Source organism: Rhinolophus sinicus, linkage group LG07 (genome assembly GCF_036562045.2).
Source record: "Rhinolophus sinicus isolate RSC01 linkage group LG07, ASM3656204v1, whole genome shotgun sequence".
NCBI lineage: Eukaryota > Metazoa > Chordata > Mammalia > Chiroptera > Rhinolophidae > Rhinolophus > Rhinolophus sinicus.
This window is the reverse complement of record NC_133757.1, coordinates 21,763,336-21,778,199: the sequence shown is the minus strand read 5'-3', so window position 1 is coordinate 21,778,199 and position 14,864 is coordinate 21,763,336. Positions and strand designations below refer to the sequence as shown.

Sequence of the window (14,864 nt, the reverse complement as noted above, 5' to 3'; positions counted from 1 at the left end):
TAAATTCAGAAAGATAGAAATTTCATATAACTACCTGCATAGATCATAATGAAATAAAATTCAACATAAAAATGCATAATTGACAAATACTAAGCCATTTCAAAATTGTGATTAATTCTCTTACAATGGTTTTATAACATGTAAACATGGTTTCATTTGTGTAAAAGAAAAAGCTGCATTTTTCCTTTTACACAAACACACACACACACACGAATTATCTCTGGGAGGTTATTCAAGAAACTGGTACCAGTGATTGCCTCTAAGGAGGAGACTGGAGCACTAGGCATAGGGTGGAAAGAAAACTTATTTCTCCCTTTGAATTTGAACTTCTTCCCATGTGTGTACTACCTATTTAAATAAATACATAGTCATTAAAAATAGCATTAGTGGCAAATTAAAAGTCCTAAATAGCAACCGAATTAGGGAGAAAATATATAGAATGTCACAAAATATATAGGATGTCATACAAAACGATTAAGTAATGTAAACACCATATGTGTAGTATGTCAGTTTTAAGAAATTATATTCCTCTAAGCACTTAAATCTTTAAAAAGTAGATATCTAAATCTTTAAATAAATAAATAAATAAATAAATAAATACCAAAAAGGTTTTTAAGCTGTGAAAAAAAAGTAGATATCTATAATTATCTAGAAAAAGAACAAAGCAACAAACCAAAAAGAACAAATTAAATAATAAAGATTGCCTTGAAAATAAATTTTTAAATGGAAAAGATTTACAACCCATAAAAATATCAAGATTTGGTTCTTTGAAAAGAGTAACAAAATTAATATTCTATTGGTATAATTAGTGTAATAACAGAGGAAAAAAACAAAATAAGAAATTCTCTCCTCTCCACCAAAAGCAGCTAGAATCAAAGGAATCACTTTTTTCCCTATATGGGAAAAAATCATATTATGGAACGCTAATAATATGATTTCTCTTCCACAGATTATGAATTCAGTAAATAAAAAGAATAACAGGAAAACAAAAGGAATAGCTTATTTTCTTTGTCAATTATGTAATTTATAGAAAAAGAGCACATTTTTTTCTGGTGTTAATTTTTCTTGTTGATTTCATGCCTCAGAATTTTAGTTGTTATTCAGTTGTCCCATCCACACTGTCTTTTTTAGGACTTCTGACATGGATTCAAAGGGATTTTTTTCCCTATAGAGTGAAATCTGTTCTTTTGTGGAGATGGCAGGTAGCATCTTAGACCTTACACAGCCCTTGACGATGCTGGATACCATTTCACTTGCTATTGGGAGAGGAATTTAAGCCTTCAGTACCAAAACTTCCATAGGTTTTTGAGTTTTGCAGGGTCTATGTGTGCCAATGAATAAGGGGTCCTTAATCTTGGGTCAAGTACAAATAACACACCCATTTTAAAGAAAAAAATTGCTTAGACACCCAGTGTTGACCTAGTTTCTTTTTAAAAAAATTTTGCTTAAATATGTGTAAATATAAAACTAGGCATAAGTTCCTTTTGCTTAGAACTCTTATGTACAACTACAAACCAAAACAAATTTGCTATTAATACTATGTCCTAACTGTAAATGACACTGGTTGGCTGATAGGAAAGTGCCACTGGCCCCAGTACTGTGGCAGGAGCGCTAGTGCCGGCTCTTTTGCATTCAGCTCAGCTGGGTCTCCACGGGCCCAGTGATGCCCGACCCTCCAGCTCTTGCTCAGGTAGAGCGACTTTGAATGTTTGTACGGTATGCGGTGCTATTATTTGGCTTCCACTGGGTGTGACTGAATTATTTATATGTTTAGCCCTGTGTTCCCTCCTCTTCAGCTCAGCGCTTCTCACACTATAATGTGTGTAGGAATCACTCTGGGATCTTGTTGAAATGCAAACTATGATTCCGTAGGTCTGGGGTGGAGTCTGAGATGCTGCATTTTTAACAAGTTGATTGAGGAGCAAGGCTTAGTTAGTGATTCAAGTAGCAGCCTCTCGGCAATGTGATTGTGAACGCTACGGCAAATAAATGCTGGCACTGACATCTGGTGGCAGCACTTGGTTGGAAAACGGTCAACCAGAGGGCTCAAAATATGTGTAAATTAATTTTTGACCATCGAGGATTTTTTTTTTTAAAGAGCTGTGAAGGAAACTGTCAAAGGCTCAGGACTACATCTGCAGACTCCAGACTGAAAAAATACTGAGAGAATGTTTGAATGCCAGAGTCACCCTGTCAAGGCCGTGCAGACATCTGTGGGTCACACTTCCCTTCTTACTGGGACTGCGGGGAGGTAATTAAATGCCAGAGACACAAATGGCTGGTGAACACAACCTGCCATTTGTGTCTCTGGCATCTAATTACGTCCTTTTAGGTGTCAATCCCCACTGAATACTTTGTGGTGGTGATTTAAAAACAAAACAAAAAGAACTCGAGAGCAAGCAGGAGACCAAGGAGATGCTCAGCGGATGGTATCCAGGAGACCAGTCTCCCTGCATCCGTGACTTCTGCTGATTGTGCTTAATCTGGTTTGTGCCTACGAGGTGAGTGTAGGCTTCCACCCTGAGGCCAGGTACAGCTTAGAAACTTTGAGAAGAATTATCTAGTACCTTACTCCAAAGAAAGGTAGGATTCTGTGATGGTAACTTTGCTCAAAAGCTGGCTGTGCTTGGGACTGTCAGGCCTTCCTTCTTTATCAGTTTACCAACATGACGCCCCAGCTCCCTCTGGGAGTCTGTCCTGTCCTGATTTTTTTGGTGATATGCTGGAGTAGAGTAAACTTGTGGATGTTTCAAAAGTAAAATTGATATGTAGTGCCTTCCTTATATGGAAAAAGTCATTATCTAAGAAGATACCTGATTGATTTTTGAGTTGCCCTAATTTGTATACTGGTAGGTTTATTTGAAAATGGTCACTTTTGAAGCCATTGACACACACAAATGAATAAGAGGTATGTTTACTGGGAGTTTCTAAGAATTGCCTGCCAGGAAAGTTTCATTCCTATAGAGAGGGATATAAAGCTGGGCAGTTTTGGAATTGTAGAATCATAGAATGTTAGAACTGAAAGAACCACAGAAATCGTTTAATCTCCTGCAATTTTATAAATGAAGTAAAATTAACCTAGTGCAGTGGTTCCTAAATGCTGATACTTGACAAACTTTTCACTCATTTGAGGCAAAATGAGAAACATAAAAACAGTTGCAGTGAGTTCTTCATAAAGTTATACGTATTCAGTTTAAAGACCTGTCTGTTATCCTGAAAGTACATATTTTGGAGTTAAAATGTCTGATCTTTTTTGAAGTGATGGTAACAGTAGATAGCTGTGCTTTTTAAAGTATCTTTATTTTATGAACTAAACATCTGGCAGCCCTCTCTCTGTTTTCAGTATTGAGGATGGAGGCGCATTACTGGTTCTTAGACGGCAGAGATCTGGGAACCACTGCCTTGCTATGTCTGCCTTGCAGCCTGATGGCTCTCGCCGAGGTAGACTCTGGAGGAAGGCAGCTGATGCTCCCTGCCTGCCTGGGTACCTGTCCTGTACAGAGGAGGGTCCGCTGGAATGGCTGCGGTCTGGAACTCTGAGTCTTTGTTCAGCTCTCCTTATTTAATTAGCAGACGCAGAGTCCCTGGGACTTTCGGGGCATTTCTTGAAAAGCCAAGGTACCCAGAGGTTCTAGAGCGGGTTACGTTGTTCACAAATAGAGCCTTAGAGTAAGAACTCCTAAACTCTGCTGCCTGCGGGAATCGACCCAGAGAGCTTTATTCAACTCCTACTGCCCGGGTCACGCCCCATACTAATTAAACCAGAATGCCTGGGAAAAGGAGCCAGACATCAGTTTTGTGTTTTGTTTTGATTTTTAATCCCCAGGTGTTTTCAGTGCACAGCAAGGGAATCTCTGCTTTGAATGTACTAGGCGGAGGTTCCGAGCATGGGAGTCATGAGTCCTTCCCAAGAGGTAGACCAGGTGGTGGTATTCAGTGTTTTGAGGGGAGTAACTATTGCCCTGCTGGTTCTGACAGTTGGTCACCAAAGAATTTTCTGGGGCACAGAACAAGTAGGCCCCCTAACTTAGAAAACCAATGACCCAGGTCAGCTGGAGCACCATAAAGATGGAAGTCATCAGGAGGCGCTATGGCACTGGGTCTTCCTCCTGATTTTCTGCATAGAAATTCAGATCGTAAGACGGTCCTGGAGCCACTTTTGAGCTTACAACTACAGACAGACGTTTTCAAATAGCATTATACATACCTACTAACTGATACAGAATCAAGGATTAGTCCGCGAAGAAATGGACGCACGATTGAGAAGATTTACACCATCAGGCACTTCCATTCTCACTGCTCACCCTCTGAGGATCGTGTCCCTACCCGTGCTCTGCTTCTCCTCCTCTCTAAGGGACCCTGCCTCCACCGGTCAGTCGCTCTGCCATGTGCATCCCACTCTTTCCTGCCAGCCTTCGGCTTTTGCTCCCTTAGTTACCAGTACCTCTTCTCCCTCCACGCTTCTCCCCTTGCTGCTTTCATGTGTGCGCTGGGTTCCCTAACCCTAAACAGCCGGCGTCTGACCGCAAGGCTGCCTGCCTCCCTGCTGTTTCTCTCCGTACGGACCTGCTGCCTGTGCTATCTCCTCCTGCCTGCTCTGCCTTCCCCTCCACTGTCTGATTTCTTCAGGAAAATGCTCCTGAAGGCCACCAGTGAGTGACCCCTCGATGACTGACCGTCCCTTTATTTGTGAGGTTCTCCCTTCTCCTAGTTTCTATGGTGACATGGTTGTCTGGTTCTACTTTTGTCTGTTTTTTCCTTTGGTCTCATATTGGTTTCTGTTTCTCCTGCTGCTCTTGCTCATGAGCTGCATGCAGATTGGTCCTTCTTTTTCCACTTACTTTCTCTTATCTACTCTCAGATCTCCATCTCCAGTTCTGACCTACCTCCTGACCTTCATTCTTCATTTAAGCCTTTTGGATGGACTCTTCAGTAGGCTTTGTTCTTAAAGGGGATCTGTCCTCTCTTCTGGCCCCCACCGCTGATGCAACCCCTTCCCAGTTTTTCCACCTCCACTCAAGGTGTCCCCATTTTTCACGTCTCTCAGAGCAAACTTCTATTGTGATTATTGAAGTCCCCTCTCTCCCTTCACATCCTTATCCCTGATGGTTTCACCGTATAATGTTGATTCCTTATCTTTAGGATCTTTTTCCAATCCTGTGGTTACCACTCCTGTGTAAGTCTAGACTTTCTTCCTGAAACCATATTCCTCAGCTCAAGCACCTGATCTCATTAGCCATCATTCAAGGCACTCTGTGGTCGAATCTGCTCACCAAACAGCTTTCCAAACCCTCACCCATCTTTCCTGTGCAAACCCACCTTGGACCTTCCTTTGCACTATTCCTTCTCTTGGCTCAATCAAATCCTACTCCTCCTTAGATTCTTCCTTCCTGTATAATTTTGTCTTATACAGGAACAAGAAGACATTTTTTCCTCTAAATTCCTTATATTCTTATTCTTTTTCCTCATGTAGAGCTTTACTCCTTTGTATCATTGATTTTCATGTGCCGTCCCCTACCTACTGGACCGTAAGCTCTTCCAGGGCAAGGACTGGCTTCTCACAGCATCTGCTCTAGGAACCCGCATGGTCTGGGTTTTCAGCACGTATTTGCAGGTTAATTTTATGTTATGGGTGAAGTTTTCAGTTCCTTTCCTATAGCAAGAGAATTGGTTTGGGATTGGTAAAGCTAGTAGTTCTGCTGAGTGAAGGAAAAGAGAGACAACAGAATTTTCCAAAGAAGTGATTTGAGAAAGATCTTCCGTAATTGGGAATTTAGTATAGACTGTTAGGGAGTGATTGAAATAACAGAGTTTGCTGTAGTGGGTGGTGTAGTGTGGAGCATATTGGTTAAGAGCTTATTCTTCAGTTATGGAATCTTTCTGAGTCCCCCCCCACACACTACTGATTTATAAGAAGGGGATAATTGTGTCTGCTTCATAGAGTTGTGAGCACTAAATGAATTAATAAAAGCACCATGAATTGTTAGCCCAGTTCCTTTTCAATAAGCGGTAGCTTAATTTTTGTTTGCCTATTGTAAAAGACGCACCATGAAGGTCCCTTCTCACTGGAGAGGCAATTAGAGGTGACATGAACAATAGCCCTTCTGACCCTTGGCTTGGAAATCTAGATGTGCAGCTCACATATTAGGGTATTTCAGTAGCCCAGAAATGCATAGTGAGTGTCTCCCATGAAGGGATTATGGTGGACCCTAAGGCTAGAGGGATGAGACGAGTGAAGGAAAAGTTGTAAAGAAGTTAGAGAAAGGAAAGAAAAGGGAAAACCCTAGGAGAGGTTTTGTCCTGATATGAGACTTTCTTTTAAGGTGCTTTTCCAAGACATTGAGGAGAAAGTACCATGGTGTTGCAGTGCCTCCGGGGAGTCTAGATGACAAGGGATTGGCCTGCGAGATGTCTGCTCAGTTGGTCAGGGGACCGTGCTTGTGAGACAAGAGCCAGTCCCTGGGAGCCAGTTTAGTCCTCTCTGTTCCTTGGCTGCAAACCATGCTGACCCTGACCCTGACTCTGGTCCAACTCGGGCTCCTGCAGATCAGCTTGGGTGACCTTGACTGAGCATCTTCTCACTGTTTGTCTCACTGATGGAGCAAGTGCATCATCTTTTTATTACTGGGCGGGCTCCTGAAGAAAGCACAAACGAAGGATGCTGGGAACATCTTAAGTGGGCTCACAGAAATTACACATTACACTTTTCTGTCGTCTCTGCATCTCCAGCCAAATCCAGTTTTCATGTTTAAGATGAATTAACCTTCACCTCTAAGAGGGAAAGATTATCTGAGGCTTGACTTCCTTGGGATTGTTGGGAAAGGAATTTAGACAAAAAGCTGAGGAAGAACCAGATCTTGCCTAGAGTTTGCATAGATTGGTTTAATTGGACTGAAAATGCTCCCCTTTTCTTTTTACAGGGGAAAGTGGAAGTAGAAGCTGGGAAAGAAGGTATGAAGTTTGAAGCCAGCGCTTTTTCGTACTATGGTGTAATGGCCCTTACAGCCTCTCCAGGTGAGTCTCTTTCACCTCTTAAAGCAGGGCTGTGTTTTAGGAAATAGTTCCCTTCTTCTGTCCTCTTTCTGTCCCTGCCTGCTAACCCTATTTATTTACTCCTTGAACTTTTTATTGAAGTATATCGTGTATACAAAAAAACTGCACAAAGCATAAGTATGCACCTGTGTGAATTTTCACAAACTGAATACACCTGTGTAAACCAGCACCGAGATCAGAGGGAACATCTGTGACCCCACAGGATCCCCGCTGCCACACTCCCAGTTAGTCAGTGTCCCCCAGAAGTGACCACTGCTTTAACTTCTGAGCACAGACTAGTTTTGCCCTGGTTTTGAATTTTATATAAATGGAATTACACAGGACATATTATGTGGAGTCTGGCTTCGTGTACCCCTGGTTGTCCTCGTCACATTCATCTGTATTGTCATATGTGCTTATGTGACAAGGTGTGATCAAAAAATTATGGTGTTTAAATTTTAAAAATTTATTACAGTAAAAGACACATTGCCATTAATCCTGCTCAAAATACTTCCCCTCGCTTTGAACACACTTATCCCATCGTTCTTGCCACTTTCTGAAGCAGTTCTGGAAGTCCTCTTTCATGAGTGTCTTTGGTTGCGCTGTTGTGGCTGCCTCCATGTCCTGAATCGATTCAAAACGTTTTCCTTTCATGGTCACTTTGACTTTGGGGAAGAGCCAGAAGTTGCCCGGTGCCAAATCATGGTCACTGTGGCATCACCATAAACTAATTTTAACATTTCCTGTGTATCTTTAGTACTTTTTTGCAGTGTGAAACAAAATTTCATGCGTTGTTCGTGATCTATGATTTATGTCTCACTTTAAACCACATTTTCTCTCAACCGTAGCTCATACCTGACTGACTGCACTGAACAAGTTGGAAACTTGTCACACACTGTTACTAAGGTTCGACGCGCCGCGTCATATTGACGATTCCTGTCTTTCCATTGGATTGCACTCAGCAGCTGTATTTACCATACTTTTTGATCACACCTCGTACTTTATTAGTTCTCATTGCTATATAGTGTTCCATTGTGTGAATGTACAGTGACAGATCTGTTCTTTTCATTGCTGACGGCAACTGGGGTGGTTTCCTGTTTGGGGCTACTGTGGCTTATGTGGCTGTGAACACTCTTGTACCTGTCTTTTGGTGAAGGTGTGTGCATTTCTGTTGGGTCTATGCAGGAGTGGAATTGGGGCGTTCCTGGGTATGAGTGTCTTCAGCTTTCGTAGTTACTGCCCGTGAATGGTTTTGCAAAGTGGCTGGAGCAACTCACACCTGTACATGTACTGATGAGGCTTTCAGTTGTTCTGCACCCTTTGGTATTGTTGTCATTTAAATGTTAACAGTTCTAGAGGTTTTACATTTGCATTTTCCTGAGGGTGAATGAGGTTGTTAATATATATATTTATTGCAACCTCCCATGTTTCCCCAAAAATAAGACCTAGCCGGACCATCAGCTCTAATGCATCTTTTGGAGCAAAAATTAATATAAGACCCACTTTATTTTACTATAAGACCGGCTCTTATATTATGTAATATATTACTTTTTGCTCCAAAAGATGCATTAGAGCTGATGGTCCGGCTAGGTCTTATATTTGGGGAAACAGGGTATAGCCCCCTTTTATCTAGAGAGCTGGCCCAATGAATCAGCCAGCTAGGGGTAGGTGTGCCATGAGGTATTGACTAAGTGCTCTGAGCACAGGAGGCTAGCAGGTGGCGTCTGTCCTATAGGAACATGGACACAGATACCTGGCTCACCTCTGGGATGGAACTTGGCATTGCTTGCTGGGCAGTGTGTGCTTGCTACCTCACCCAGGCTGCAGCAAGGCAGACAGGTAGAAGGGGCTGGAGTGCCACCTTGTGGCCAAAGTACCAAACATCATGCTGTGCCAGGAAACAACTTTTACAAACCTCAAACTTAAAAATAGCCCATCCTGAAAAACCACTGTCACTTCTGAAAACCAGTCTCAAAAGGGGAGAGGATACCTCCAGACAAGTCTGTTTTTGTGACGTTGGTCCTCGTCTACTGCACCACACAGTGTCTCATAACCCAAAGATGTGACAGAACGCCAGGGAAACAAGAAGAATTGTCTCACATTTCCAAACCTCCCCTGCCCCAGATGCATCTTTTCACTAGTCTAGTGCAGGTTTTTGCACGACATGGGCCAGTATCCCCATTGTCAACTACTGGCTAACACCTAGTGTGAACGTGGACCTGTCTAACCCGCTTAGTTAATCAGTGTGTGCTGTAAACTTGAAGGTCATCTTCTGTTTTCACTGCTTGTGAGGAGATAGGGAGATTCCTAACCAGGCCAAGAAGACCTGGGTTACAGCCTCAGTTCCATTATATACGGGTCTCCGGACTTGGCTTCCTCATTATCAAAAGGATATAATAAGATCACCTGGTGTGATTGTTAGAATGTAATGTAATGATACTCACGCGAGTGCTTTGTAACCTTTAAAGCACATGAGGAAATGTTGGTGTAACACTTAGGTGTTGAGATTGTAATGATTGTTTGGCAACCAACTTTAAATTAGCCCCACGTTAGCAGAATCAGATTTATAAAGTGGCTTTGAAAAGAAAGTTGGAAGAGTAAGTTGTACATTTTTATTGATTACTGGTTCTTGAAGCTTGCATATTAGCTGAGTCCATCCTGAACTATGGATTCATATAAGGGTAAGTCCCATTCAGAAAAGGAATTGAAGAGCAGGCCTTCCATATAGAACTAGCTTGTGGAGCTGCCTTACCTAATTTAGAAATGCCAGAAAGGAATGGAATTTCATTAATAGCATCTTATTACAAAGCCCAGTATTTTACTTGACTTTACAATTAGTATTTGGGACTTTGTATATTCATTGAGAGATGTAATCGGTACAGTTATTTCAAGGTAATATTTCTATTTATTATTGAGTACCTAGAAAAATCCTATAGTAATCAGTTACCAAGACCTGCCCAGTTATATAACAGTTACACCTTAATTTAAAAAAAAAAAATCTGCCCAGAAAATGTGATTCCTGCCTGGTAGGGCACTGGTGACTGGACTTGTCAATCAGATGGAGCTACAGCTCCCCGTGTGAGTACACAGGGATGAGATGACTTTGCCATGGCCAGGAAATCTGTATATCACATTCTTTATCGACTTTCCTCTAATCAGTTAAAATTTTATAGTATTCCAAAGCAGTCCAAAGCATCTGGTCAAATGACAACCAGACTAAGAATGTAAATGAATTGAATAACTAATTTCTTGCCACAGAAAGGGATGCTGTAGGCTGATCAGTGAGTGAGTGTGGGGTGCTGGCACAGGTGCCTGGTGTCATGCTCTTGGGTCCGTTGGTTAATTGAGCTCCCCTTTTGTGCTGCTAGCTGTGGTTTGTCCTTAAAAAGAGCGCGTTTTGAGCTATATCCCAACTGGGTACTAAGGGCTTAAGAGATTTCTAGGTGCCTAAAGCAGCACGTGAACAGGATTTCTCTTGACTTCAGCCTCCCTGTACTCCTCTTCCTGGAAAGCAGTGTGTGTTCTTTTTTGTTTACATAATATCACACAGGCTTTTGCATTTCTGGAATTGACGGCTCCTGTTGGTAGCTCACTTGGTAGAACAGGTATCCACTCCTGTCCCGATTGCAGGATCTCCTTCTTGCCTTTGGATACGGTCTCACCTTGTTCTTCTCCATTTTTCAGTTCCTTTGTCCCTGTCTCGTACCTTTGTTGTCAGCAGAACAGAATTGTTAGCAGCAGGCTCTCCAGGTAATTCTGCATGTTTCCTTTTCCTAATTCTTCTGATTGCCTCCCTTGCCCCACAAAAGCCTGGCTGGCCAGGTCTGCTCCCTTTATTTGGTCAAGCCCTTTTTCAGTTTTTCTGAGTTCTAACACTCCACGTTCCTATGACTTAAAAGTGAACTATCCAGGAAAGGGTAAGCCCACCACAGATGCAGAAAGGGTTTAGGAGACTGGAAAGGAATCTAGGAGCATGAACAGTGATGAAACGAGGAAGGTGGGGGTGGTTCTGACATCAGTCCTCCGTGTTCCCTGCCTGTCCCACCCACATTGCTGACCTTGGATGTCCGGGGCAGCAAAAGGCAGCAGCTTTGGGTTCTTTCTCTGACCTCAGCAAAGTCATGGTGTGTGAGGTCCCAAGGGCCTCAAAACCTAAGGATGCTTCTACAGAACACAGAACCACCAAAAGCCTGGACTATGGACTTTTCTTGGTAAACAAGGGAAGTACCCCACCTGCCAAGGCCCACAGCCTTCCTGTCTCTGGTCCTTTTCCCCGCATCCATGTGAACGGCGTGCATGTATTTCTGCCCTCCGGCAGGCAGGTGGCCCCGCTTCTCCTGTCTCCCTCTCTTTGTTTGGAAATTTGTACCCGGCACATTCCTAAGCAGCTGCTGGTTAGCGCCCTGCTGGAGAGTTTGGTCGGCCTGGCCAATACTATGTCCAGCTGCTGAAAACAAAAGCAAAGACTTAATCTTTCTTTAATTAAAACTGCTGGGCTTTCCTATTTGGTAGTACAACTTTTCTGTATTTATTTTGTTCCATGCAACTTATATTTTTTAATCTGATGAAATTTGCGTTTCATAATCCAGTTTTAGCAAAACTCTAAAATGCTTATATTTGGTAAAGGAGACAATACTTGTCTTAGAAACTAATGTTCCCTCAAATCTATGCTCTTAAAAAAGTTGTGCTGTTTGCGGGTAAAATATTATTTATAAGGCTATTTGAATCAAACCAGCTGGCAGACTGTACATACACACATGCATATACATGAGCACACACACACACACACACACACACATATGCACGTAAACATTTTTATGCACATGTATATATGTTTGTGTGTTTTCTCCCCATTTTATTGGGCATTACCACCTATTTAAAATGTCACAGAGGCTGAAGTAGAGTGACTTTTGGATGAAACTCATGGAAATGTAATTTGTATTTTACATTTCCTGTAAAACTTAAGAGATTTCTTAGCTCTGCCACTCCATCCGATCCAGTAATAGAAAAATCTGTTTTGCGGGCCCAGGCCTTCCGGGATGCTGGCATTACAATAATTACCTAATAAATGGGGGCTGAATTAAACCAGTGATTTTCAGCTTATTCTAGAAGGTGCCTTGTGGTTCCAAGGGAGGAGGCTAGTAATGTTTCTTTATTTTATCTTTCCAGCTTAGTAGCAAAAAAGAAAGGATTCCTAGGTAAGGTGAATAAAATAAGCCACAAGGACAAAAAGCAGACAGAAAACAATTCTGAGAGGGCATAAGAGGAATTAAAATCGAAAGTTGTTTTCAGAATTATTGTCTAAAATTTTGGCACATAAATTTGGCAACAAAACATGGCCTGAACTGGGGAGCGCCCACTTAAAAAGTCTTTATACTCCTTGGAGTGAATAGTCACACATCTCTTTGCATGGTGATGAAAGGCCAGTCATGCTGGGGCCTGCCCAACTGCAGGAGGGGCCCTGGAAAACAGGGTCTGCTTGTCCAGAGTGGCTGTGACACCACACGGTGGGTTTCTGGCAAAGGAGAGGGCCCATCTTGCAAAACAGAGGCACTGGTTTGAAAGGAAGCTGACTGTGAGGCTAGGTACATTGGAGGACCAGAGAAATTGCCATGTAATCCTCCTCAGAAGAAACTAACGGGAGACTCAGAATAAATACTGCATCAGGCCTCAGACATCTTCCTGCCAATGCACAGTGTCTGATCAGTAAGCAGAGCGCCTTTTAAATGTTTCATTTTTACAACCTCTAAATTGTTACACACAGAAGTAAACACCATTTAGAAGGTATCTGTAGAAATGGTGATGTGATTTGGGGCTAAAGTCCAGAGAAATAATAGGTACCCTTGTTTCAAAGAACTGTTGGGTCCTGTCAGCCTGGGTGAAGTTATTCCAAGTATGGAAAGGCTTGATCAGGGTACTGGGCACATGGTGGAGAGGTCTGGGAGAAAGCTAACAGGAAAGGATATAATGCTGTTAACCAGGCTCATTTGTCGGGTACTTAACTGGGTGCCAGATGCCGTGCTAAGTAAGCACTCTGCTCTGCATGATCGATCCTCGTCAGACCTCACGAGGTGGGTACTATTATTATCTGCCTTTTATAGGTAAGGAATCTGAAGCTTAGCAAAGTTGGGATATCCGATCAAAGTTCCATTCTGCTAAACAGAAAAACATCTGATAAGTTATTAATTTGCCTTGTTCTCTTGAAAGATAAGTGGAAGCAACAAGAGGAACTGCTACTCTGAGTTTAATTTTGACGTAACTGTGGGAAATTGATTCATGACTTGAAAATTGTGGGAAAAGTTGTGACATGAAAATTTTAGCAGAAGGCAAACTTGTCATTTGATGTTCCTTGAGTACTTAACCATATTTTGTTCTGGGTGTCATATTTTAAGAGGGCCATTTGCTGAATGAAATCTTAGTGCTCAGGACAGGGTGAGGGGTGGTAAAACGTGTAGGTGAAGAATGATTGGAAGTATTTAGCTTGGAGAAGAAGAAACTTAAGGAGAACATAACTGTCTTTGAACTTTGAAAGGCTATTTCAAGTAGCAGGAATGAAAGTTACCGAGTAGAGCTCCATAGAGTGGAGGGGAGACTCATTTGAAGTTGGGGAATGCCAATTTTGATGGGTATGATGATAGACTTTCCAGTAGTTGGAGGGTGGGGCCAACTGAAGGCCAGCTCCTCTGTGGGAGCACCTGTCAGGACACATTGCAAAGAGGAGTCAACCATCGGGTGGGAGAATTGGTCCCCTCCAATCCTGTGACATGATGCAATTCAGGAACTATCCAGTGTAGGCACCCGCTTACTATTTGTGGAATAGATTTGATTGGCAAAGCAAAAATGGAAGAAGCCTTGGCCAAGTGGGTGGGACTTATTTTGAAGGAAAGCTGCGGTGAACTTGCCTTTAAAAGCAACATCACTTAGACTCACCTGAACTTCCTTTCACTTTGTTTTAAGGAAAGAGCACTGTTGATGTCATTGAAGAATCTCACAGCACCTGAAGTAACTTAATCAAACCTTCTAAGAGCTTGGTGTCTCCTAGTGTTCTTGAAATCCAGAGACACCCTCTGGCTGCCTGAGGGGAGTTTTATTAGCGGCAGAGACTAAGATAATAGTTTTGGCTGGGAGGTAGGCTATGAGCAGACAGAACTCTTTTGATCCCTTTAAAGCAGTATTAATTTATGACCGTTATCAAGTCCTTTGCTTTTGCTTCTGGCAAAATAATGAAGTGCCACCTTCCCATAGCCCATGTTTTGTCTCACGTAGCTTCTGTGCTTGGGAGATACTCACCCAGGTGTGTACGGCCATAGGGTCCGTGCTGTCAGAGAATCAGGGACGCCTTTGCTTGTTCACATGAACGAGGCTGAGCTGCTGAGCTAAATGGAACCTGTCGCCGACTGGGAGCCAGTGCGTTCTCTCTAGGAGGGCTGCATGGCGAGCTAGAGGGCCGAGGAGTCTGGTACAAGTGGCCGAGGAGTCTTGTCCACTTTTTAAAAGAAATTACTACATTTTTATTCTTTGGAAAATAGAAAGCTGCCTTTATTGGTTATATCTACCTCACTTAAAAGGTAGCTGGTTGGTTTTTTTATCCTTTTCCAGGTGAAAACAAGTCACCTCCTCGCCCATGTGGCTTGAATCACTCAGACTCTCTCAGTCGAAGTGACCGAATCGACGCCATCACACCCACGCTGGGGAGCAGCAATAATCAGCTCAATTCTTCGTTCCTGCAAGTGTACGTCCCTGACTACTCCGTGCGCGCCCTTTCTGATCTGCAGTTTGTTAAGGTAAGAGCAGGACAGCTGCTTGGCTGGACCTGGCGGCTTGAGGTCCCC

General features: G+C 42.6%; 1 protein-coding gene across 2 annotated transcripts in view; it reads left to right on the top strand.

The window, feature by feature from the left end:
* CNNM2 (cyclin and CBS domain divalent metal cation transport mediator 2) overlaps positions 1-14,864 on the top strand; it is a 140,553-nt gene that overhangs the window by 118,630 nt on the left and 7,059 nt on the right. The window contains exons 5-7 of one of the 2 annotated variants that reach the window (XM_019725029.2): positions 6,921-7,014; positions 10,717-10,782; positions 14,632-14,816. In XM_019725029.2, coding sequence (XP_019580588.1) covers positions 6,921-7,014; positions 10,717-10,782; positions 14,632-14,816 — 345 coding nt within the window. The remainder of the gene's footprint in view (positions 1-6,920; positions 7,015-10,716; positions 10,783-14,631; positions 14,817-14,864) is intronic. The other variant, XM_019725030.2, reaches the window with a different exon arrangement.